This window comes from Ambystoma mexicanum, chromosome 1p, assembly GCF_040938575.1.
Source record: "Ambystoma mexicanum isolate Mex_15411 chromosome 1p, UKY_AmexF1_1, whole genome shotgun sequence".
NCBI lineage: Eukaryota > Metazoa > Chordata > Amphibia > Caudata > Ambystomatidae > Ambystoma > Ambystoma mexicanum.
Window position 1 is genome coordinate 74,122,014 of NC_090921.1, and position 26,878 is coordinate 74,148,891.

General features: G+C 46.8%; 1 protein-coding gene across 1 annotated transcript in view; it reads left to right on the forward strand.

The window, feature by feature from the left end:
* The window catches only part of LOC138566218 (dnaJ homolog subfamily C member 3-like), a 406,060-nt gene extending 379,411 nt beyond the window's left edge, over positions 1-26,649 (forward strand). Inside the window, exon 12 of the mRNA XM_069643277.1 lies at positions 25,796-26,649. Within this exon, the coding sequence (XP_069499378.1) occupies positions 25,796-25,938 (143 nt within the window). The 3' untranslated portion in view covers positions 25,939-26,649. The remainder of the gene's footprint in view (positions 1-25,795) is intronic.
* Positions 26,650-26,878: the final 229 nt, after the last annotated feature.

The window sequence follows — 26,878 nt, forward strand, 5'->3', positions numbered from 1 at the left end:
ATTACCCCCACTTTCTGATCTTACTACCATTATTCTTCATCACTCTCCCCTCCCCCACCACCATTAATTTCTCCTTTCCACACCACTGCTACACCCCTCTCCACGCCACTATTCCACTCTCCTCTCCAACCACTACTACTTCCCCCTCTTTGCAATACTCCTCTCCCCTCTCCACACTATTTCTCTCCACGCTCTACACTACCTCTCCTCCTGCCACACCATCTCTTGCATTCACTCTCCTTTCCCTTCTGCAGTCAACTTCTCATTCACTAACTACTCTCTCCTACCACTCCACTAACACGCTCATTCACTTCCAGTACAACTTCTCTCACCAACCAATGCCTCACCTTGCACAACACCCATATAATACCCCTCCATGCTCCCCTTCACTGTCCTTCCTCCGCCTAGTCTCTTGGTTCCCCTTCGTTCTACTTTTATCCTTCCTTTTTCCTTCCTACTGGCTAACCATGCCTACGGGCTCCCACGCCAATCTTTCCCTGTTCTCCCCTTCCTGGGAGGTGTTGTAAACGTCAAAAGACATAAAAGTGGTTCTAAGCCCCACCACTTTCATATGTGGGTTCACCAGAGTTTTGCAATGGCGGCCTGCAGTGTTGTTCACATGTAAGCCCCACTTTCTGTGAGAGCCTTGTAGGCATTTCAGCCATTAGTTTGACTGGGAGCTGGTATGTGGCTCTCCCCCATCTAATTATAATGTCTTTGGAGTGTTCTGTAGAAGTGCAACCCTCAGTTGTCAACTCTACTTCTTCAGCATGTGGTTACCCGAAGAAAAGTCTACACATGTGCTGGAGTTAATGGCGGTGTTCTTGGCTCTGAAGTCCTTTAAGCCAAGATGGCAGAACCGGTGGCCGTGTCTTCACAGGCAACATGACCACCATGTCCTACCACCATGCAAGCAAAGGAGAGACAAACTTGCCAATTCTGTGGCAGAGGTCCAGGCATTGTTGACATGCTCTGGTGCACAGCATGTTCCTAATTCTCTTCCATCTCTCAGGGATCCACAATGCAATAGCAGACTCGCTGAGCATGGAGGTCAGATCCTGCCACAAATGGGGAACTTCACCAAAGCCAAGTTCTGTCTCTTCTCCAGGAGGGGACATCCAGAGATTGATCTATTCGCAACAGCGACCAACAAGAAGTGCCCCAGGTTTGTGAGCAGGTTTTCTTGGAGGGAGAGCATAGGGGGAGCATTCACGTACAATGAGATGTATCGGTTTCCAGACGCAAAGTTTCCCTGGGCCCCACAATGTTCATTGTGAGGAAGTGCAGGTCTGATAGGCAGCGGCTGCAGCCGGAGCTCAAGACTACATCGTCTGGAGATATCTGTTGGCAGATTAGGCAACTGGCCCAGAATTGTTGGACTTCTGCATGTATTCCAGGACAATAGAACCTACTGAGGAGGGTCGGTTGGGTCTTCTACAGGCCCAGGTGTTCAGCTACCAGGTTAGTGAGCTATCTCCAACCCCCCCTTCTGGAACTTTTTCAGAACCACCAGTTGCCAGACATTGGTTCCTTCTTCTTTTGGGTTGCCATCAACTTGGTATAGGATCCTCTCATGTCAATGAAATGGGGTGCCTTTAGAGTCCGGCTCTCTGTTTCATACACAAGGTACTTACGAGCTTGTTCTGGAAGCTGATTCATCCTCTATGTAAGGAAGGCCTGGTATCAAACCGTAAGACGGACACAAGTGATCACAGTTCAAGGCCGTCGTACAACCATCAAATAATAACGCAGTCCTAGTGGAGTCTTCTCAAAATAAAAGGGTCTATGCTAATAAACCTATTGCCAATCCTTACTTCTAATTACAAATAGTGTATGAAACTGTTATGCCAAAGAAAAGCGTTCAAGAAATGAAATGTCAGGATATTTGAGCCGTTGGCTCCATCTCCCCACGTTTTCAGCACGGAACAAGGCGGCACACTCGAGTTTAGCACACACTCTGGCTTCTTCAACACGAGGATGCAGTTAAAAACCTCAGCTTTAGGGCCTTCTATGCCAAAGTCTCTTTGCCATTCAAAGTCTCTTATTTCGGAGGCAAATTGACAAGGGGGGTCCTGGGAGTCTCTCTACCAGACATTAGTCCTGGTTACGAGAGACTTACCCAGAGTCTTTAGCTCACTATCTTTCACAGAGAAGAAATATCCCAAACATATCAGTCTTTGTCCTGCCCTGGGGCAGTCCAGCACCGAAATGCTAGGCAATTCTCCTCTGAACAAGAGTACCAACAGCATCCCCAGACACGTGTTTCGGTCTGGTTGGACCTCATCAGTAGGGAGGAGCTGTGCCTCTCTAAGAATAGTGAGCAAGGGGTCCACGTCTGGATTCCCCTAGTAACTTAGGGTGAGACCCAAAGTTACTTGAATATGCAAATTGACAAGGGTCTTGAGGGTCTGGGGGTGCTGTTGGTACTCTTGTTCAGAGGAGAATTGCCTAGCATTTCGGTGCTGGACTGCCCCAGGGCAGGACAAAGACTGATATGTTTGGGATATTTCTTCTCTGTGAAAGATAGTGAGCTAAAGACTCTGGGTAAGTCTCTCGTAACCAGGACTAATGTCTGGCAGAGAGACTCCCAGGACCCCCCTTGTCAATTTTCTTATTTCAGAGGGCCTGATGCGATAAACAAAATAAGTTATTTTCTTCTCAGGATTTCACATGTAAAATTTCTCAGGTGATTTACTGTTCACCCCGGGTCCCCCTCCGCCGTGCTCAGACCCACTTTAACACAACGTTCTTAGTTGTTCTCCCTCGTTCCAGCTCGGACCACTTTCGCATTTTCCAATCTTTCCTTTTATGTATCAAAAAATCAAATTTTTTCGATTGTGCACAGGATTTTTCTTTACCCGCTGCAGGACCACTTCGATTGACAAAAATCTTTCTCCTTACAATTCTTTACTTTCACTTCTGCCACCTCTAGGCTGTATACCTTACAGAGACCTTTGATTGAGCATGCATGTGGTGCCGGATCACTCCGTCAACGATATTGTATCCTTTCAAAGTTCAAACATTCACCAGCAGTTCAACTTTACTCGCGTCTTTCATCACACGCGTTTTAACAATGGTTTGTCCCAGCGCTCGGTATACAATGTTGCTGCTTGCAACCTTGGCTTCAACACAGACAGGACTTGTATTGGTCTCCCCAACTCACCAGCTGTGGTGATTTCTCTGTCGCTACTTTGTTCTTGAAGCCAAGAACAGTACCACAGTGACTGCTGCTTCTCCTCGACTTGATTAGTCCTGTAGTAGGAGCGTAGATACCTCAGACACACAATGCAGGATTCTTCAGACTTGTCTCCGGGCCTTAAGCTGTCCAATCTCGGTCTCTTGAACATAAGGTTTTCTTTCCAGAAAGGTCAAGGGAATTTTGCTTCTTGCAAACCCCTTGTGGTTTGCCATCTTACCTCCCTGGTTCAGCTGCTGTCTCAAAAACTGCTGTTTACTCGTCTGCTTTGCCTCCCTCAGAGTGTGCTTTTATGCTCTGCCTTTAATCCGTGTGGGACAGCTTAATGGCATTTGGGTGTGAGTGTTGGTCAGGCCAGTCAGTAATTGCCTGACCTCGCCTAACCATTGTCTTGGGACATGTCAGGTATACTGCTTGGATGTTAGTCTGTTTTCTCCCAGAGCGTGCTGTCCGTGTGAATGTGTTCGTGTAGGAGGGGGGGGGGTGTTTGTGTATGAAAAGGGGGGGCAAGAGGTTCCTCTGTATCCTACCTGGCAGGATAGGGTAAAGGTTTTACAGGAAAGTGGGGATACCACGTCTCGCCATTTGGTGTCCCTCTCCCCAAAGACCCCTCACCGAGGTGATCCGCCCACACTGGTCCACCCCCAGAAACTGGAACCAAAGGCAATGGCTGTGTCCTGGCCACCTGGATGACAGATCTTCGGGGACTAGTGGGTGAGACACCCATGTGCGAGTCTGCAAATTCCACTTATGTGGTAACTGGGGTTTTCATGGGTGTGACCTCCTCTCCAATCCCTGCATCAGCTGATTCCATCTCGTCCAGAGTTCGAACTTCCTCGGTCTCTGGTATAAGGTACTTTTCACAAATCAACTGAGCTACTGGTTGGCCAGATATAGAAAAGGTTTCCCTGCTTGTAGAGGACCACTGATACTACTCCGTTGTCTCTATTGATAAAACCTGCCTTTATATGTCGACCTTCAAGCCGATCTTGACCAGGGCCTAGAACCTAATTCCCGCAGCTCTGGGAATTACCCTAACTTAAGCTGTTCTAGTCAGTTTTACTATGCACAACATCCTCCATTGCTTGTGGGCAGCCTCTCTATCTGGATCCCATGATGACACCAAGTGTCACAGACTGCCTCAATAACACAGCAACTCCCAGAGATGGTTCAGGGATTTTTATTTTCATTTCAGCAAGAGGCCTAATGGCCGCCCCTCTCACTAACCTAGGAATTGGCAGTTCCACCCTAGCACAGGCATCCCTTGATCCCAGACTGCTATTAGAGATCTCTGAACCCTACTATCTAAAAAAGAAAAAATCTTGGCTCAAGTGATGGCTAACTTCTTCTCTACTTAAGCATCCTCAGGAAAAAATTGGGGTTCCTATCCATGATTTCACCACAGGAATGACTTGAGGTAGGTGCCTTTCAAACACTCGGGTATTCACCCTCACTGGTCATTTGGCACCCTGTTATTGTGCACCCTGGATTTCTTTACCACTCACCCTCTTCTTCTACTCTCCTTCCTCCTATTCCACCTATAAGGAAGGCATGGTATCAACAGTAAAACAGACACAAGTGACCACAGTTCAATGTTGTTTATTGAACTTTTACAAAGGTGTGATAAATGCCTATCTAAACCTAAATCCACAGATGGGCAAGCTACGACCATCAAATAATAATAATGCAGTCCTAGTGGAGTCTTGTCAAATTGAAAAGGGCCTATACTAAAAAAACATCTATTGCCAATCCTTACCACTAATTTACAAAATAAGGTGGGGGTGATGTTCATGAAAAAGAAAGAAGTGTTCACAAAATAAGTCAGGATGTTCGGGCCGTTGGCCTCCCTTCCCCACGTTTTCAGCAAGGGACAAGGACAAGAAGGTACACTCGAGCAAAGCACACACTCGGACTTCTGCGTCACGAAGATACCATTCCATCTTCACAGTTAAAGATAATCTGTGTTCAAGCCTCTTTACTTCTTGTAAGTCTCTTGACTCAGAGGGTCTAGTATACAAAAATAACACAAAAACATTATTTTCCTTTTGCAGCACTCAATTTGTGTGTTCACCCTGGATCCCCCTCAGCCAGGCTCAGATCCTTTTCCAAATGTTCAGACAATTGTTTCTCGGGTGACTCACGGTTCACCCCAGTTGCCCCTCATCTGGGCTCAGCTCCCTTTCTTTTACTCAGTTAGTCTCTCTCGGCTGGATTCGGACCAGTTGTGATGTACTTTAAAGTATCGAAGACTTTCGAATCTGCACAGGATTTAGCAAGACCCGTTGCACAACCACTTTGATCTCAGTATTCCCTTTCTCACACTCGGCATCAGTTGGATATCTAACAGAGTCTGACTGAGCGCCCGCGTGGCGCTGGACCACTCTGTGTAGGGTATCCTGGGTTGCCTCCCAAAGTTCAATCACAAAGTTCAATGACTTCTTTGGTTCCAATTATACTGGCATTGGTGTTAGCAAATGCCTCACACACTGTTCTCTTTGTACAATGTTGCCGCTTGCAACTTTGGTTCAAAATTCAAGCTGGTTTGATATCAGTCTCTCCGACTCGCCGGCTGTTATTTTCTGACGCTGCTTTATTGTAGGAGCTAAGGACAGTACAGCGGCAGCAATTTCTCCTCCCCGCTAATTTCCTCCTATAGGCTACTATTGAACACCCGTTCCCTTTCTTTTTACTTTATTTAGACTTCTGACTTGTTGGAGGCAAGTGAAGCCTTTTGCTTTACTTCACTTGCTTTGTGTTCATTTTTATGGGGAAACTGATCAGTACATAGTTAATTTGTTGTATTTTTAAAACTGCACACATCACCTTACAGTGAGTGAGGTGTGGTTAGGAATCTTTGCATCCTTATTCCTTTTTCCTTTCTAACTTTGAGGTTACAAAAGCAAAGTGTCCAGGATGGGCTGGTGGCAGCAGATATTGTTTTACTGTATGTTGTAGTTTTTACTAATGCTTTTTTGCATTTTACCACATAATGCCATTAAGAGTAATATATACTCTAAAATGTGCCTGTGCCATGAGATGTTTGCCTGTTTTTTGGCCATGTAGTCCTTTGACATTCTACCTGCTCTCTCGGTTCCAGAATTGTTATGTTTAGAAAGACCTTTCCTTGGGAATGCTACTGTTTTCCCAGGCAGAGTGGTGGTTGTAAAGACTGGAGGGGGGTATCTGTACTCCTGCTCTCTATATGGCAGAGTAGAGGTACAGAGCACCCCAGCCAAGATTCTCTATTTGGTAACGTGGACAAGCAATCAAGGCGTAAGCTCTCCGGAGGTGATGCAGACCGGTTCTTAAGTACAGTGTAGTCCCCAAGCACCCACAAAGGAATGTTCGCACACTACGTTAGTGAAAACACAGTACTTTATATAAATAAGGCTTTGATTATGTACACATTCAATAACACATTTTGTGCTCAGGCAATTCTAAAATGATAAATATATACAGTTTCTATTTGGTACTACAATTGATTCTTTGATTCCATTAAAATGCATCAACTGTAGACAGTTTCAAAATGGCATACAAATCAATTAATAAAGTGAACCAACAATAGACCGAAGGAGGAAAACAAGCTAGGTAAGCAATTGGCAGAATACATGGCCCCTACCACTGGGCACAGTTCTGTGTGAGGATCCCCCCCACCTGGGCAACCTGTAAATAATATAATAAACAAGCCCAGTCCATTATTGTTCAGCAGAGTCTTATTTCCCTCTAAAAATGTTCTACTACCCCAATGTACCTGGTTTAGTAGAGTTCAACATCAGGTCGTCAATGAATCCTTCTTGAGTGACTCCCTTTAAGGCAGGAGCCACGAATCATCGAGATCCCTAGAAGAAAAGATGAACAAACGCGTTGAGGCAGCAGCTTCGGTCCTGGTGGTGCTCGTCGACGATCGGTCGTGGACGTCCTGCAAAGATGAGGCGTGCGGTGCACCTCGACGCCGATAGTTTGTTGCCACAAAGAGTCAATGATGACCGTTGGCCCAGCAAGGGTGTCTGGTCGTCAGCGTCTTTGTGGTCTTTGGGTGGCGGGAAACCCACTGGCGGATTCTCCTTGGTTCGCCGGTGGCCTTGACTTTCTCCGGCGGGACAAAGCGGTCGTTGGTGATGAGCAAGAGTGACCTTGTTTCAAAGTGTTTTTAGGCAATGGAACGTTGTGGCTCCGGTCGTCACCGGTCCCTGCTTCTGGGCAATACGGCTTGAATGGGTCTCCAGCGGTTACAGCGATCCTCCAGACCCTGGGTGACGACAGTGGACGGATGTCCGGGTACTTCTCTTCGGATTACTCGGTGGACCCCGTCTCCGGTCGACAGTCTTTCGAAGGCTGACTTCCAGGGCGCTTCAGTGATGGTTAGCTGATACACAATGCTCCCTCGTAGCTCGGGAAGAGGTTTCCTAGCCAGGTCCTCTCTTGGATCAGTTTCTTGAAGGCACAGCAGCTTTCAGATTGCATCAAAGGGAACATTGGTTAACCTTCCTCTTCTGGTGCAGCTTCGAGAGTAAGCATCAAGTTTAGACTTCATCTTCTGAACAATTTCCATCAGTGAGAGGTCCTCTGATATACTGTTTGGTCTCTCATTCACTCTGCTGGGTCACACTCAGAGAACCAGTAATTTAGAAGGGCATTCAGGCAAGCAGGCAGCCATTCAGGCTCAGTGCACAGTGCATTCAGGCCATTCTTCTCCGTCCAGACACTCACAATACGGAATTTGTATTTGGACAAGCACCCAGCTATTCAACACTCCACACTGCATTCGTACCAGTTTCGGGCAAGGCTGTCTCATTGATTGTGTTACATACCAGAAACCAGACACACATAACATGAAGTGAATATTGGTCACACACTTCATTCACCCAGGCTCCCCCCCCCACTCGCCCCCCAAGGGTGTACCCACAACAAATAGTAACTGGGAAGGCTCCAGCCAGCCTGGCCTGGACTTCCCCACAATACCATTTATGTAACTTCCACACAACAGCCATTCAGGGGAAGGGTCAGAGTCAGGGCTTCCCGGGACTTTAGGAAAACAAGATAACAGGCAACAGAAAGCAAGAGGTCACAGGGGCCATCTTGTCTCCTATCAGGAATCAACTGATTCCAATGGCAGGGCTGGGTATCCCAAAATGGTAGATACTCAGAGCACCTGTCAAATTCAGCATGGAGCTGCCACCAGCCCATACCCTGCTCTGTGGGCCACACACAGGTGCCCAAAAACATACACTAGAGGTACAGGGTGTTACCCCCACCCAGGGGTGCCATAAGCGTATCCCAAGGTTCTGTTCACCAAACCAAAAAGAGGGAGAGCTCCACTGCCAGCAGTCCCACATGGACTCCTGTGCAGGAAGTAACTCAGAACACACACGATAAAAGGACTACAGAATAAGGATATGGAGGCCCTGTCCCTTCAATGCATTTCCAGCATCACAGCGGTTTGTGTGTGGCTGGTAGTGGAGCTGGCACTGTCTGGTCCCAGTCCACAACCGAGCCCCTGAGTCTGATTGGACATCTCCTACTAGTTTCAATGGTGCAGCTCCTTATCATTGGTGGGCTTGGTGGCGCCTCAGTTCAAATCCTGTATTAAACCATCAACAGAAGATCTTTTTAGCTACTTTCAGGACCCTGATTCTGAGATAAGGCCTTACTAAAAATAAAACAAGCCTGTTGATGAACTGCTATCCACTCATACCTCTTTCGATGGATTCCTTCCTCGCAGTGATCTATGATAATTCTATCAGCAGTGCAGCTGGTTTTTGGAAACATTTCCGCCACCAGAGGGCACGCAGCATGGCTCACCATCGGCTCCTCCTGATGCCTATGCGGGCCCTGTGATTGACTTGACAATTGGGACTCGGTGCTGAGGAGAATGGGGGAGGCGTTCATTGCTCTATGCCCTACCAACTGCCAAGATTAGGGTGAATGGTCTACTTAAATCGCTGATCCACTTGGAGAGAGGGAGACATCAGAGGGGGGGGGCCCCTTTTGCCCCTGCTGTTTTCCTTGGCGATAAAGCCTCTGGCAGACCTAATTAGAGAGAAACCGAGGAATGCAGTTGTATAGTCACAAAATGGTGGTGTCCTTGTATGCGGATGACATGGTGCTTTATGTGAAGGTTCCAGTGACTAACCTGTTGCCGAATATGATAGATGTGATGGACTTTGGAACTTACTCTAGGTTGAAAGTCAATCCTACTAAATCTGTGCTTTTTCCACTCATTGCTCAGACAAGACAGTACACGGATGGGCTGAACTTTCAGTGGCACATGGATTATACTCGATACTTTGGTATAGATATTGCCCAGTCTCTGGAGATTTTGTATCGGCGTAATTATGGCAGGGTTTTGGAGCAGGCAGAGGTGGAGGTTGAGAGGTGCATGAGGTTGCCCCTCATCCTTTATGGACTGATATCAATGGTTAAAATGCTCCTGTTGCCTCAGTTTTGGTATCAGTTTTTGAATGTGGCGCTAGTGTTGCCCAAGTCTTATTTTGGGGAGGTGAGGAAGGTTGTGGCAGGCTTTATCTGGGCAGGAAAACAACCTTGCATGAAGTGGGAGACACTGACTGCACCATTGGGCAGGGGGGGTGTTGGCACTGCCGGACTTTGAGACGTACTATGAAGTGGCACAGGGGGCCTTTCTGGCATATTGGTATGCAGCAGGCATGGATAGAAGAAATGTGAAAATTGAGAGGGCCCAGGCGGCCGCTGTTAGATTGATGCAAACAACCCATTTAGACCCCGAGACATGGTTGAGTTGACGTGCAATTCCTAGGTACATATTGAAAGTGAGGGGGTGTTCTTTACTCTTCCTTCTTTACTCTTCCAGTTTACCGGTTGCACACATATTCTGAAAATAGCGCAACCCAGTGAAAGCAGCTTTGTGCAATGTATGGAGAAGCTGGGTATTACACAATTCCGGGATTTGTTTCTAGATGGGCAGTTTCTCTCCGTAGAAAAGTTTAAGGGGAAAGGGACTACCACACCCTTGCAAGCACGGTGGTAAGACATCACTCTTGTATGAGCACATCAGACTTTCTGCAGTCAAAGCTTCTGGACATGTCATTTACTGGGCAGAACTTGTTTAGGACCAAGGCAGACAACACATTACAACGGTTCCAGTCCTCCAAGGTTGTAGCAAAGTATTTGGGTTTGGCCCGAGGGAGGGAGAGTTTCTCCTTTCTACACCCTCTGGGGAAAAGTGTCAGATGGCTCATGGGAGACTGCATGGCAGATGCTTCCCAAGAGAAAGAGGCAGAGGTCCCCCTAGGGGTGGAAAGACAGCAGCCATTGTCCCCTAAACCACCCAGGGTACAAAACCCTCTGACAAGGACTCTGTGGGAGGGAGAATTTCCCTATTCAGCACCCAACTGTCTTGTTCCATGTCCGATGCTTGGGGCCTTTCAAGTCGTTCAGCAGGGTTACTGCCTTCCTTTCATTCTGCATCCTCCGGACAACTTTCCTCACACTACACCTTGCAGCAGGACTACGTCCTCTTGGAGGTCATCAGTCCTCTTCTCTCGAAGAGCACGATAGAACTGATATCGCGCTTAGAATGGGGTAAGGGGTGATACTCGACTTATTTTCTGGTCCCAAAGATAGACCGAGGTGTGTGTCCAGTACTGGATTCAAAGCTTCTGAATTTGTACCTGCAAATGGAAACCATTCAGATTGGCAGGACTGGTTAGTGCGACAGGACCTTCTGGATTCCCAATTCCATGTGCCCATTAATGGCAAGCACAATTACCTAAAGATTCATTTTGGGCCAACTTTATATAGTACTTCGTTTTGGGCTTTTTTTTAGCACCCTGGGTTTTCACCAAGCTCAAGAGGGAGGACATTCATGTTTTTCCCTACCTGGATGACTTGTTCTTCTGAGCTCACACCACAGACCAGACATCAACACATTTGTGTTGCACAGCTTGGGCCTGTCCCTGAATTTCAAAAAGTCGGTTTTATCAGGATGGTCTTGGACAATTGCGTGGGCAGAGCCTTTCCACCCGAGGACTGAGTGGCAAACACCTCTCAGATGATGCATGTCCTCCAATCTCAGGAGTTCCTACCTCAGCCTTTTTGCATCTGCTGGGTCTCCCAGCCTCCTGGTCGTTCCGGAGGCCCAGGTCTGCATGGTCTATTCAATGGCTGCTCCATTGGCAGTGGTTGCACTTTTAGGACCACATGTCAGATCTATGGTGGTCCCTGGCAGACAACCTGCTGAAAGGTGCGTTATTCTTATTACAGCTGGGCACGCTCAAATCAAACCTCACAGTGGAACAGAACTGGTTGATGAGAGCTGACAAACTGGCTTCCAGCAGACGGTACCTTTTATACCGCTAATACAATGTGTGTACAGTTAGAAACAGTTGCAATTCAAACTTCACGTTTTCTCTGTTCTCATGAAGCTGACTGGTTAAATACGTCATACCCCCATAGCTAGACATACATTAGTTGGACATTATTGGAGCAAAACGGACCTGCCCTCTCCCGCTCATTCCCTCCGAGTGTGGCGCCACATTGGTTCCCCCTCCACCCCGCAAACCGTTGGAAATTAGTAATAAAATAATTGTGCTGCCCTCCGGATCTTTATTCGTCTTCCATTATCCAGCACCAGGAAGAAAGAAACACGAGACTCCCTGAGCTAGTGGGAAGGGAGATATTCACACAGCACTTGCCTGATGATAACCTTTGCAAACACTAGTGTGGGCACTCTGTGGGCTTGTTACATTCCATGGACACCAAAGCGTACTGCCCGATTGGCTCTTCTTGGAGCGCCCCTCCATCCCACATCCTTGTTCCCATACCCACTGGCCAAAGGGCGATTTGAAACCGCCATTGGTGTCATGTAAGTGCTTCCCTGGATTAGGTTGGTTTCCCCCGTTCATAACCGTGGGATGGCTTGCCGACCTTCATAGAATCGCCCGGTGCTGTTCCCAGCGAATGCGGCCTGATGGAGACGAGCATCCGGAAATCAGCTGCTCCGCCATCTCCCCCCCCCCCCCTCAGCCGGTGCGTATGGGCAATTTGTTCAGAACTGGCCTACTGTATGAGGCCCATCTGCGGCGCCCCCATGGAGTGCCCTTACCTGCATTTTCGCTTGCCTTGCATTTACTCAGCAAGTTCCCCTGTGTCCATATAATATTATATACAGAGTGTCTCCCCTTGTCCCCCTCCATGCTGGGTCCCTGGGGCTGGCTACGGCTTCCAGCGACCCCTTGCTTCCCCCCTTGGGGATGTCCCAGCCCATCCCCCTTAATCCCACAATTGGTAGATGCGCCTCTGTCTGGCGCTGAACCAGCACCTTTATTGCATTCTCCACTTCGATCGACACCTTCTTTCCCGCCATCTCCATACTTTATTCGTTGGACATCCATAGCCGTACTTGCTACCCAAAAAGAATAACGGTCTTCTGCATTTGGTGGGGATACTGCAAAAACCACATGCACTCCACTCCGTCCTTCCACTCATTCGCCCTGGGAGGCTGCCTTTACGATCCACTAGTTTTACCACCAATTTTATTACAAGACATTGTATACTGTACTTTTCCCTGGCAGCAATTGCATTGCCTGATGATCCACTGTCTGGCACAGAAGGCAAAGAGCATCACAACGAGCACAGCCCCTTGGAGCCCCTCAGTTCGCCAGCAGCACCTTAGGCAGTGGGCAGGAGCCCTTTTCCCCACTCACCAGGAGCAGCCAGCCGGCAGCCTGATGCGTGCCATGCACTTCTATCCTACCGCCGTATCCAGCCTCTCCGTGATTGCCACGTGTGTCCCATCCTGCACGTATCATCTTTGGTAAAGCATTTGCCCTTCCTTACATCCCACCTGCCCATATTTCGATTTGCCTAGCGTTACTTGATGAAGTGAGCTCTGCCAAAGTTCCGACGTGCTCGCTTTCGTCCTGATTATCCAATGTCGGGCGCAACGAGGCGCCATAACGAGGCTGTAGCCTCTTGCCCAGCAACTAATCAACATAACTGCAAACGACATCTGCCGGCAGGCGGAACCTAACAGCCTCCTACAGTGATACCATTGTCATCTTCTTCCATGCCCACCACCTGATAAAGGCGTGCGAGTACTATTATCATGGCACTGGTAGCCCTATAAAAACAAGCCCTCCTATTTGTCTGCGTGTTCCGCGCCTGCAATCGTACTCCTACGGTCAGAGCATACGCAGTAACTGAGCCTCTCCATTGTGATCATGCGAGACTGTGTCCTCTGCACGGTCTCGCCCAATCTGCCTTTTGTACTTTGATCAAGTGGGAAAGCCTGTACCCATTCGTGCCACATGTCTTCTCCCTTTCAAGACCTGAACTAACAGTCGTCGAGGTTCTATGGAGAACATTGCCCAGCACGACCCCTCATATTTACTCATTTCATTATTATCATGCTGCCTCTGCTGTTAACGTTGTGAAATTGGTAATGAAACATTGACTCCTTGGTGTACACACTGCCCTTGTATTAGCCAACGCTCACCTCCTTCAAGCTGCCGCACAATATCTATAATTGTTCATGTTAATCCGTGCACCTGCACTTGTTTGATTCTCACTATGGCTTATTACTGAGACTCATGTGCATGCCCTAGCTACTGACACTTTAACGAATAGCTAGCCACGCATTATTCATGTCTACCATTCGCACGGTAACCTACAGCAGACGTTATTAGCCTGTCTGACTGACCCATTCTGCGCTCATTTAACATTGTCGTCTACCACCTTGTTGCCGGCATTCTCGTTACTGCTTGTATTTAAGTATTGTATGTTCCTCCAATTACGGCTTGTATTGTATTGTGACATGCATCACATATTTATAACAACTCACTCTACTTAAAGCAAGTGTCACACACTTTTGCATAGAGCCGTCTGCTGTATTCCTATCCTTAAACCTTTGCCCACTGCGCACTATATGTTCTCTTTTGCCTCCACGTACGCCTAATACCACTTACTCTAAACCCATTGGCACCTTATGGTCCAGACCTATGTGATATCCTCCTAACCAACCTGGGACTGACTCCTGCTAGCCCTACCTATTGCACATATCTACCTACACCAGCTCAGTCTTAAAGTAGTATACTCTAGCTGAGGATTGATGATACACCTAACCTCTAGCCTGCACTCCACAATGTACTGGACCCTTTCTTTACGGGAAAGTGCTGGGGGTGGAGGGAACTTTGGTGGCAGTTGAGGGGATGTTGTGTAGGGGTGTGTCGTAAAAAGGGGAATACCATATCTCGCCCGAGGGGGTCCCTCATCAGTCCCCAAGGATCCCCTGCCCAGATGATCCTCCCTCGCTCGTCCGCCCCCAGGGTCGGGATCCAAGTGCGATTTCACCATCCCTGGGCACCTGAACAAAGGATACTCTGGTCTACAATTGAGAACACCTAAGGTTTCTCACAAAACATACAGGGGTTCCACTGCCTTCATCTGAATCTCACCCGACAAGGGTACCTGCATAAGTAACACAACACTCCTTGCTAGCCTTAATGATGTCCAAAGGGGACTAGTGCAGGATGGCCTGCAGAATGTACCAGAGCCCACTAGGTCACAGCTTCTGGCATAGGTTCACGAAGTGCGTCAAGTGCTGCAAAACATTGAGAAACACCCTTGACTCGTCAGAGACTGCGCATAGGGTACTAGCGGAAGGCACTCTGTAAAAGCAAAATGCGTGGCTGAAGAATTATGAATTTAAGCCCAAGACACAGGCCTTACTCAAAAGACCAGTTGAGGACTCGGCCCTCTTCGGCAAAGCGGTGGGTGAAGCCATTGAAACCGCGAAGGAGCATGAGACTTTGAAGTTTCTTAACCATATTTCGGGCCAAGCCATGTGTACAGTGCGTGGTGTTTAATACCTGCCGGTATCTTTCAAGGTGCCTATGGGATTGGAGGATCTCCTTGATATTCCGGCCAGTGAACATGCAGCAACTTTCCGACACTTAACAATGAGGATTTCGGCAGGTCAAAGGCAGTGGGAGAAATGCAGCAGCCAGAGGCTTCCCTGCCAGTAATTGACTCGGTCATTCAGATCACCTCCAATGCTTCCCCAGTAGGGGGACGATTAGCATGCTTCCCCCACGCATGGGAGGGAATAACCTCAGACCAGTGGGTGCTCAAGAGCGTAAGCGGGGGCTATGGATCAAGTTTCTCCATCCACCCCGATACCATCCGCCAAAAAGCAGAAGACTATCTCCAGAACATCTCTACATCCTCCTGGAAGAGGTACAGACGCTGCTGCAGAAGGAAGTGATCCAGGCCGTCCAAGATCTTCAGGTAAACTAGGGTATTTTTTCAATATACTTCCTTGCCCCCAAAAAGGATCAAACTATGTGCCCGGCGTCCTGCAAACAAGTATGTCAAACCTCAAAAGTTCAGGATGACTACGCTGCAGGAAGTAATCACAGTTGTTAAAGCAAGGGGATTACATGGCCACCTTGAATATGAAAGATGTGTACATTGATATTTCAATGTCGCCAGCGCACAGAAAATACCTTGGGTTCAAGATAGAGATCACTCACTATCAGTTCAAAGTACTCTCCTTCGGCATTGCCTCAGCCTGGAGGGTGTTTAACAAGGTAGTGGCCGCAGCTCACCTGCGAGACAGTCCATTCCAGTGCATTCTTATCTCGACGACTGGCAGATGGAGACTCGCACCAAGCGTGCCTGGAGGACTCTCAAAAGACAATAAATATTCTTTTCAGCCTGGAGTTCTCCATGAATGAGAAAAAGTCAAGTCTGGTCCCCAATCAAGTCAAACAATTTCTGGGGGCACTATTTCGGACAGAAGACTGATTTGTCTTCCCTTCCAATGAGAGGGTTCAAAACATGTTGTTCCAGAGCCCTCCATATGTGGCCGGTCATCAAGTAACAATACGGAAAGCCATGCGGTTGCTAGGGATGATGGTGTCCTGCATCTTCCGGGTTCCACACGTCCATCTGCGCATGCCCCCTTTGCAGGAGTGGCTCGCGAGCCAATGGTGTCAGGCAAGGGGTCATTGGGACGATCTAGTGGTTGTCTCGACAGCCCTCGTTCATTCTCTGTAGTGGTGGTCAAAGGAGAACCTTCTGAAGGAGAAATCCTTCACCACCCCCGCAGTAGAAGCCATGCTCCCGACGGACACATCTGTTAGGCTCACATGGCTCCCACAGAGGCGTCGATCGGAACTGGACAGCTGCGGTCTCCACCAATGTGACGGGTAGGGCCGAGATGACGGACTGGACTGGCCCACCTAGCTTCGTTTGCTTGGCCCGTAGGAATATTCTTCTGCAAATGGAGAAAGGGAATTAACCACCCGTGGAGTTGAGCGTAAATCCCCCACCCCCGCGTTCTCCCCACAGATCGCCTTTGATGTCCCCTCTTATAGTCTCACCTGAAGGTTTGAAAAGATGAGCTCTCCATCCTGCAACGAGCGCACGGGCGCGTTGATAACCAGTTGCTTCACTGGCTCGAAGGAATTGGTGAGTTCCAGAACAATATTGACTCAGAGATTCCCGGCAAGACGCCGTAAGTATAAAGTTTGTAAAAGAGTTCAAATGCCTGACTTTCACTCTTGTCCGATTCCTTGCAGGTTGCAGCTTGACCCTAATGAAGAGTTCCTCGTGGCAACCGGTAGTATTCTGGTAAGGATTTGTATCTCCAACAGAGTTCGATAAAATAATGTCAATATGTAACCTGTTGCTTTCTCCCTTATTCAGGCGCTGAGAGAAAGTATGAAGTCTTGGGGAATAATACCTCTGGCTGTAAAATCAGGTAAGTCTAATGTGGTGAGGAGGGTTCCCCTTGTGAGTCCCTTTGTATCACCTTGCTGTCCTTTTGTTTCCCCTTAGGGGCCGGGGTTTGGCGAACATGCAGTGGAAGCTGCGCCGACCCGTGAAGAGGAATAGTACCCCCGGTGGTAAATCAGGTAAGTCTATGGATCGGGAATTCAGGTAAGGATTAAAGGTATTGCTGTTGTTCTAACCTTTTCTTCTCCTTTCTAGGAGCTCCAAACTTGAGGCGGGCGTGGCAGAAGGCTGGATGCAGACTTGCAGGCACGGTGAGCGTTACGCTGCTGGATGCAGAATAAAGCGAAGCTGGTGCTGCTCTTCGGGCGTGGTTTAAATAGCCTCCAAAGTAGTCCCAGGTAAGTATTCTTCCCCAGCCCCGCCAGAGTAAAAAATAGTCCCTAAGTAAAGTAGTCCCTTCCAAGCCACTTTTGGCTTGGAGCTCTTGCAGCATGGTCTGCATCAGGTAAATTTGCAGCATGGCTGCATCAGGTAAGTTTTAATCTATGAGCCTGGCACCTATGGTGCCAGGACTGACTCTCCATATGAGCCTGGCACCATATGTGCCAGGAATGGACCCAAATAGCCCCTAGCAGGGGTTGTTGGGCTTTCTTAGAATAATTTGATGCCTGCTTCTGGGGTTGCTGGACTTGGTCTGGGTCCCCGGGGGTAGGCATCATGACAACATCACTGTCAGGATGGGGAGCACACCTCCTAAAGCAGATTGTGACCTCATGCTATCAGAAGCAACAAGACATATCAATCTGTTGGAACTACTTGTTGTGGCTTTTCAAACGCAACTACAAGGGAAAACCATTCTGGTCCTCAGACAGCACTATGGCCATATATTACCTGACAAACAGGGGGGCACTCACTCTCCAGGTCTGTCCGAACTATTGCAGAGCATTTGCAAATGGGCACTCAAAACACGACATGTTCCTCCCATCAACATGTTCCAGGGGAAAATAATCTTCTAGCAGACGTGCTCAGCAGAGACTTGTAGTGCTACCAGTAGAGCATGAGTGACACTTGCATGAACACCTTCTACACAACGTCTTTGCAGAGTGGGGTCATCCAGACATCAACCTTTTTGCAACACTGGAGAATCCAGAATGCCCAGACTATGCCTCCAGGTTTCCATAGAGGAAGTCCAAGGGGAACGGTCTTTGGATGACCTGGTCAGAGAGATTTTCTTACGCTTTTCCGCCAGTTCCCCAGCTCAACAGGATAGTACACAAGATGCACCAAGAACAAGTAAAACTAATCCTGATGGCACCAATGTGGACTCATCAACCGTTGTTCTCGCATATCATGAAAATGTCCCTTTCCCCTCTGTTGAAACTGCCTTACACATACAACATGCTGTCCCAAGACCAAGTAACACTACACCCATGCCCTCAAACACTCAACCTGGCAGCATAGCTCCTAAGTTCATAGAGTTTGGGCATCTCCAACTGCCTCAGGGGTGCATAGGCATTCTTAACGAGGAAAGAAACCCTAACACTAGACACTGTTGTTCCAGTAAATGGAAACGTGTTGTCAGTTGGTGCAGTACTAGAAACATCAACACTATTGACTGTTCACCTACGCACATAGGGCCTGATTCATGGAAGTGTTTTATAATGGTGCAATGTCATAGGAAAATGTTCTGTGAATCAGGCCCATAGTCCTTTATCTAACACACCTCTTAGACTCAGGACGACTTCAACTCTTTAACGGTTCACCTTGCTACCCTCTCTGCTTACACCACATCTCAGAACCAGATTTCGTGGTGGAAACTCCCAGTGATTAAAGCATTCATGGAAGGGGTAAAAAGAATTCCCCCTCCTATTTCGAATCCACCTCCCGGATGGGACTTAAATGTTGTTCTTACAAGGCTGGTGGGACCTCCTTTTGAGCCAATGCACAAGGCTATCCTTAAGGTTCTCACATATCAGACTGCTTTTCTGGTGGCTATTACCTCTATTAGGAGAGTTGTGAACTGCAGGCTCTCAGTTCAAGGCCCATTTGCCACCATTCATAAGGACAAAGTGGTGCTACGCACACACCCACGCTTTGCGCCTACATGCATTTCTAAGTTCCATGTGAACCAATACATCAGACTTCCAACTTTCTTTCAAAATCCCACTAATTCAGCTGAAAGAAGCCTCCATACACTAGATGTTAGGAGAGCAATGGTGTGTTACCTTGATAGCACAAAACCACTACAAAAGACAAACCCATTCTTTGTCTCGGTTGCTGCTGGTAGAGAAGGGGACATGTCTCGAAGTCTGCAATATCTAGATGGCTTGTTAAATGCATCCAAATGTATTACTCTCTAGCTAAGAGAGATGTATCATTTACACCCAGAGCACATTCTACACAAGGCACTGGAACTACTATAGCTTTTATTCCAAATATTCCTCTTGATGCAAAGCAGCTACCTCGCTTTCTGTTCACACTTTCACTCAACATTACTGCTTAGACACGCACTCTAAGAATGATGCTCAGGTGGGACAGGCGGTGTTGAGATATCTCTTTGCTATTGTTCCTTCATACATCCCACCACCTTCTCCTGGTAGTGCTTGCTAGTCTATGCACAGCATGTGATTCCAAGTAGATCCACAAGCATCAGAAGACATACATTACTCACTGTAATCGTGTTTCGGGTGCTTATATCTGCTTAGATTCACATGTGCCCACCCTTCCTCCCCTCTTCGAGTTGAAGAAATGCATCTTGCACCTTCTTTTCTGCTGTACTCACAAATTCTCTGAGGCTCCCTCATGGCAGAACATAAAACTGGGGGAAATCGACACGTGAAGGATATTGGGTGCACTACACGTCACGCTAGGGATAGTGTTAGTCACACCCATGTCGACGTCCCTTTTTCATCTTTACAAAAAATAGATGTCGGACTATATGCATAGCATGTGAATCTAAGCAGATAATGTATGTCATCACTCTCAGCAATGTATCTTTTTTGGGGAAGAATAATTGGTGTGCAAACCAACTTAGTAAGTCTTTCTTTCATCATAAGACTTGATATAATGCCTGAATATCTGCGCAGCTAGTCCAAAAGTAGTGACCTTTGTCTAGACATAATCACATCTTAGATTGATGGACTACACCATTCGTTCTACACAAATCTTTTGTGCAAGGGCTCTTGTTTCTTTTGCCCAGTGAACTGTTTGACACTTTTCTTACCATCCTGCTAGTGGTTGGGGGTCATTCTTGGGTCTCCAATCTGGCATTGCCTTCCTTGGTTCCCATTGCTATTGAGTTTGGCACATGAAGATTCATGGTTTCTCCCAAGGCAATTGTCCCGATTTGTTGACTCTTACTAGAAACCACTGGCCTATTCCTCCCCAGCTTGCAAATTGAAAGGCATGGGCTACAAGACAAGTGGTGTTCGGTTGTCGTCGCCGCCTTGGTTCAGCAATTACTCATTGGGTACATTTCCCATCATGGTGTCTTAAGAACAACTGGGGTCAGTTCCTTATTCTGAACGTCCATAGGCTTGGGTTGTCCGTCACCTCTAAATGGTAAACGGGCACCCATTCGTGCTTTGGAGAAAACTGGAGCAGTGCATCTCATGATGCAGCTTTACCTAGGTGGCTCCATCAGGGCTTTAATAATTAGGGACCCCTTTGCGCTCTCCCGTCCCTTTTAAGTCTTTCTGAAATTCTCTCTGTTGCTATTAGCCACAGTGCTTTATGGTGCCTCTCACATTTGGTATATAGCTCGGGGAGGTGAAGGCTTTTTCACTCTGAAGCTTAACTTGAGGAGGCTTCTTGATGAGGATGTTCCCTGCTCCGGTTTGGGGGTTTCGCCTAGTGTTTTTGTCATTTCATATGACTCTGAATATAGTTTTGCCTCTTTTTTCCCAGATCATCCCCTCCTGAAGAGGTGGGTTTTCGCATTGTTTGATAGGGTCCTCATTATTTGGATCATACAGTGGTTTGCAGTTTTTCTGACACACTGATTGGGTTGCAGGACTCCAATAAGAGATACAAAGCCTTTGGTGAGTACATTAGTAGATGGTGACACCCTGCTGTCACTGAGGATTATCAAAGAGCTTGAGTGGATTTTTGGAGTGGGCACAGAGCCATTCTACAAGGTATTTCACCTCCCGAGCATATGCAAGCACCTGGGCATCTCGACACGCATTTGTCTGCATTAACGGATGTTGCTAGCAGTCATTTCTTTGGAGATAGCTTGATGGCTGCTGAAAATAATTGTTCATTTCATTAAACCCACAAAATAATCGGCCAATAAACACGGGTGTAGCAGATGAAGGCATGTGTATTTTGAATGCTTGCTTCCTTTCACAGACTGGTCATCTAAACCATCATTCCAGTTGAACGTGTATGCTTATATATGTCTAAACTGCACCCTTATTGGTCACACCAGTGATATACCTGGCAAAGCAGTTTGGCTTCCCAATGATTGGCCTGGGATCAGCCGTACAGATTGGGCCGGGTATATGGGACACAACATCCTGACCCTGTCAACAGTAATATACGAAAATACACCCTGGGCGCTTACTAGATGCTGTAGAAGTCGCAGCAACATTCAAACATCCGGATACAGCAGCTCCCTGAACAAATGGGGAAAATAGATTATCAGCACAAACTAGCCATATAAATTGGATCTGCAAATTCTTTTTAATGCACGAGTGGATCCTCTTATGCCAAGAAGCGAAAAGAAAGTGTACCCTGATTCTCTTGCGCATCGTTTGATAATCACTCTGAGCACAGATTGTAGTCCAAAGGGTAGCACATACAATTGCTTGTGCTTTGCTTGGTATACCAATGAGAGGAATGAGCAGAAAAAGTCCCCTTGAAATATAGGATCGTCAAGGCATCCACCGCTTCCTTTTTGGAGGGTTCTGAATAATGCTCAGGCATGATGGCAATGACTTGCTGACAGATATATTAAGGAATGTCAAATGTAATGAACTCCTAATTGAACCTCACCGATTTTGGATCAGGGAGCAAGAGGAGTTTATACTTGTGACGTTTTGTTAGCTTATTCTCTGACCACTATTCGTAGTGCCTTGGAAAAAACATCGTTTTGGTTGCATCCAAAATGGAGCAGAAGAGAAGATTTGGGTGTCCTCGAGGTGTCAAGAGAACCCTTTTTCATAGCAGTCAAATGCACTTGTTCTGAAGCAGGAGAGGCGGGCGATTAAGCCTGGCTGAGGACAAAGGTTGTGATGATTCCAGGAAGGCCATCCTGATCATTGTGATTTAGTCCATATGGTTGGAAAGTCAAGTGCTTGTGCGCTGATCACCCGTTATAAATTCACATGCTTTGCATAGTCCACTGTCAGGCTGTTGGATTTAGAACTGGTGCCTTGTATTGTTAAACCTGTTGAAGATTACTTTTTTACTAGGGACTAGATCACAAGCAATCTCACCATAGCAGAAGGTTTGAAGGTGATGCTGAGGCATCTCTCACTGGGTGTTTCTAGCGACCGCCCAAGGGGAGTCTTGTTACATGTGGTTCGAGATCATGCAATACTATTCCACATGTTTGGTTGGAGAGCGCGCATCATGACAATCTTGATCAGTCTGCAGAGCTGTAGGTTAAGGTAAGTAACTGTAAACCCTGTTGCCTCCTACTCCACCACACCACACACCCATTGAGGGGAATTGTGCCAAGCCCTCCTTAACCCTACTCGCATACCTACCACCCATCCATGCTGGAGCCTTATAATGTTTAAAAGTTGCGACAGTCCCTTTTCATGTCCGACTCTGTCCCAGAGTGCCTCCAATCAGATACACCCTGTGTGTGAGATGGTAAGCAATGGCCGAAGGGGCATAGCCTCATACTTGCAAGAGCCCCCATGAGGGTAAGTGGGGTGTAGAAGCACTACTCCTTTTGTAAGAGCTCCAATCATTTTCCCCGATCACCCACACACTGCAGCACTCTTGTGGACCTTGATGTTAAGCAAAGAATCAACATTCTTGTCCTTTCACACTTGCCAATGTACACCACAGGCCCTCATCCTACTCCAGCAGTCCTTAGGCCAATGCAACATCCACAAGGACGCTTCAAAGCAACATTGCCCCATTCAACCATACGTCAAGGCGCAAAATGATGGCTACGGTTTTTAAGCCCTTGGCTGCAACCAGCTATGTAGTGATTAGAGGTCATTGCTGGGAGGATGGAGAATAAGTGAACTCAGCTTGTAACCATAAGTAGGGAATGTATAGGGACTCACCTGCCGGTTTGAGTGGGCACATAGGCATAGTTAATCCTGGAGGAGGAAAACACAGGGACATAGCTAATGATCTTTTATTGAATAACAACCCCGATCCAGGGTGCTTTAAAAGCGCTTGGTGTTTAGGGACTGGGTGACTGGATAATTTAACATGTACTACAATGTGCCTATAGTGCTTCTTTACTCTTCGTTGTATTCGTTTTCTTTATCTGGAACTTCCTTAAGCATTTTAATGGTCTGTCTCACTGGGTTCTAATCAGAGTTCTGAGTCTTCTGATGGGTGGGAGAGAGATTTTGGAGACTCTGGTTCAACCCTGACAGGGGCTCAATAGGCCTTTGCCCGCAAGCTCTGTGCTATAAGAAGACTATAGTGGTGATAAGCGCAGTTTAAAAGACTCGTACCGCAGCACCCCCTTCATGTTATGGGAACCATTTATGACCTGGTTCATCCGAACCTTTGTCCCTAATTGTGCCTCACCGCCTATCCTCCCTTTCATCCAGACCACGGTAGAAATTCCTGTAGTCCAAAACCCACATTTGCCTTCATGCAAATCTTTATTTATTTTTACTTATAGACTTTTAGTTTTGTAAAGAAAAACAAACTTTTTGTCAAATACATTTATAATCCTCAGCCCACGTCATTGCATTAATGCATTTTTCCGTTCGGGTTATGCAAGCCTGGGCATAATGATTCGTCTAAGATAGTATCCTTTTACTGCTGAACCAATGTTTTACAATAATTATATCAATACCATGTCCATGAAGTTGATCACGTTGCAGGTTAACTGCACGTTTCTTCCCGTTATCAAATATGACCACCACTCTTCCATATTGCCATTTTTAGGGGCATAACGTTCAAGATGGAGGGAGCGCTATTCAGTGATCTGTGTGCATTCGATTATGAGATGTTTGATAGATTCGAGTTCCTGCTTACAAAAGCGACAATTAGCATCAGTAATCATGGGATCTTTTATTCTCCTCTTGCGTAGCTTAGTGTTGGACAAATTAAGGCGAAGCCTTAGAAATTGATGCCGGTGATAATGAGACAGAAACTTAGACAGGTATTTCGGTAGAGTGCCTCTTTCCTGTTCACACATACCGAGGTCTAAGCCTGTGGATAATGCTGCTCGCCTTTCTGCATTTTTAATCCACTTGGATTGCATGAATTTTATTTTTGCCAGTTCCAGCGACTGTAGAACCAAAGGCATTTTTATATTTGCATCTTCCAGGATGCCTAGTAGGTTCTCTTCCCAGCTATTTAGCATGGAAGCAGAAGTATCATTTTTTTTGTTGGCCAAGATTGTGTAAGCCGTTGTCACCGGCAGCAGTCTCATTTTCCTCAGCAGTAGTATGCATTTCCATAATACTGTTGAGTGCAGGGAGTCAAGACCCAATTCGTGTCTCACGGCCACCATTGAGACACATTGTGGTAGCTGGAGGACTTTACACCAAAAGCAGCCCTCAACTTGGGCCCATAGGCATGCCCTGATGTTCCACCCTGTTTCGCTACCAAAGCATATTGCTGGGATCACTTTCTGGAGGTAGAAAGTCGTCACTGGTTGAAGGGAGAATTTCCCATAGTTTAAATGCAATTTGCGTCCTTGCAAAGCAAACATTTGCATACGCGAGATGATTTCATTTGTCCAACTCCATTCTCTGATTGATACATTGAATGAAACACCCAGATATCGGATGGCTTCTGTTCTTGATAGTATTTCCTTATCGATGTGCCAGTTGAACCTCGCTTTTCTTGAGTTGTTTTTTGGTCCAAAAACCATCACTTGAGATTTATTTACATTTATCATTAAATGATTTGCCGTTAGGTAAGATTGCAGTGCTACCAGTGATCGTTGTAGGCCTATTTCGGTACTATCAAGCAACACTATGTCATCCGCATAGATTATATGCGTTACATGCGTGCCGTTGATTTCCGGAGGAAAGCACCTTGTTAGTAAAAAGGCTTCAGGTAAATCTGAAATGAAAATCACTCTTTCCATTTGTCTGCACGGCTCTCACCACTTTATTCTGAAGTACTGCACTCTTGGACCGATGCACAATAGATGTGAGCAAATAACTTTAAATGAGTTCTGCATCATTCTTCTAGTTTACTGTACTTGTTGTTCCATATGATGTTGAAATTGAATGCGTTTTGTCCTTTAAGTTGGTAGGCTAGGGCTAATGATAAACTGGGTGTTCATCCATACGACATCTGCTTAAATTGACCGCAAGCATGCCTTTTGCATACCCCAAAGAACGATGAACGGAAAGGTTCTGTTGACAAGGAGACATTATATTTGCTGGAGGTGAAAAGGGCAGCTTGTGGAGTTTTCATTTATAGCTTCACCTTGTTTGGGGGGTCTTTCCTATGGTGCTTTTGTGCCCGGTTCTTTCTCCTTAGGACTCAAAGACAGGAATGGCAGGATATCCCAGTTATGATTTCACAGACTTATCTTGACCACTCTGGCTTCTTGACAATCTTCACAGTGGAGGTGCGGGGAGGGGGGGATTGGTGACTGTTGCATATTGGTGCATTCAGGAAGATTTAAAATGGTTGTCTCTTATTTGAACTGGATTTGGAGATCTATCACCTTCTTGTAAGTACTGTGCTAACCTATCTTTTCATTTTCCTCCATCCCAGAAATGCGACAGAAGGTTGATGCAGGAGAAGATCCCCTGGACCCAGAGAACCAGCAAGGAGGCGGCGGGCATCCACAGCAATGGCCTTTCGAGTTCAACCCCTTCAGCTCTGGCAATTTCCAGTTCAAATTTAACTTCAATTAACTTTGAACAAAGTGAAACTGAAATTCTGGGAAGTTTGGAAATCTTGTCAGCGATACAGCCAGAGGTTTTTTTCTTAAAAGCCTGGACACCGACTTTGCTCGACTTGGTTAACAAAAGCTGAACCTGGAAAGACCTTGGTAGTGGACAGGCTGCTGGCACTCCCGTAGGGAAACGTCCTGTACCCCCCAACTCTTCTGCGCAGCTTTCTACCACTTTCCAAAATGTCTTTCGGGGAACGGATTTTAGCAGGGGAGTTAGATTCATCTCACATTGCATTTCTGTACAATGCCTAAAAATCATCACAATGAAACACACTCCTACCATGTGTTCGGCCTCTTTGGCAGAAGGGAGCCTGCCTAAGGCTCAGTGGAGTTCAGAGCCAACTTACAGTTGCTCACAAATTAGTCATGTTGCCCAGTATCTCCGGTGTGCTGGGGAACCAGGCTTTGGGAAGTACAGTGGGGTTTGCAGCATGTCTAGTTTTTTTTCTTTTTGTTGTTGCTGTTATTTAGTTCAATAGTTTTTAGCCAAATGAGCCACCAACCTTTTTTTTTTTTCTTCTTCATACGCTCTGATTGTTTGTTAGGAAAAGAAAACAAACTGCACTTTTTAAATGAAAGACTCCGGCTGACAGTGACTCTTCTGTGTTTCAGAAATGCATTCAGGCTTTCCGTCATACCCTCCCCTTTATACAATAAAGTGTTGCTTCTATATGGGAAATCTCTGGGCACTTTCTAGCAGGTGCCCTATGCTTCTCTGCCATTGCCAAGGGAGCATGGCTTTTTGGCATTGTACAGCCAAGAGGAGCTTCATGGGTACAGATCATATCCGATCTGCAGGCCCTCTAAAAGTAAGTCTGCACACCACCCTGGGGGTATAGACCCAAGTATGTTTCATGAATGGCTGTGCTGTGGGTATTCAGCCACTCTTCATGTAGTAT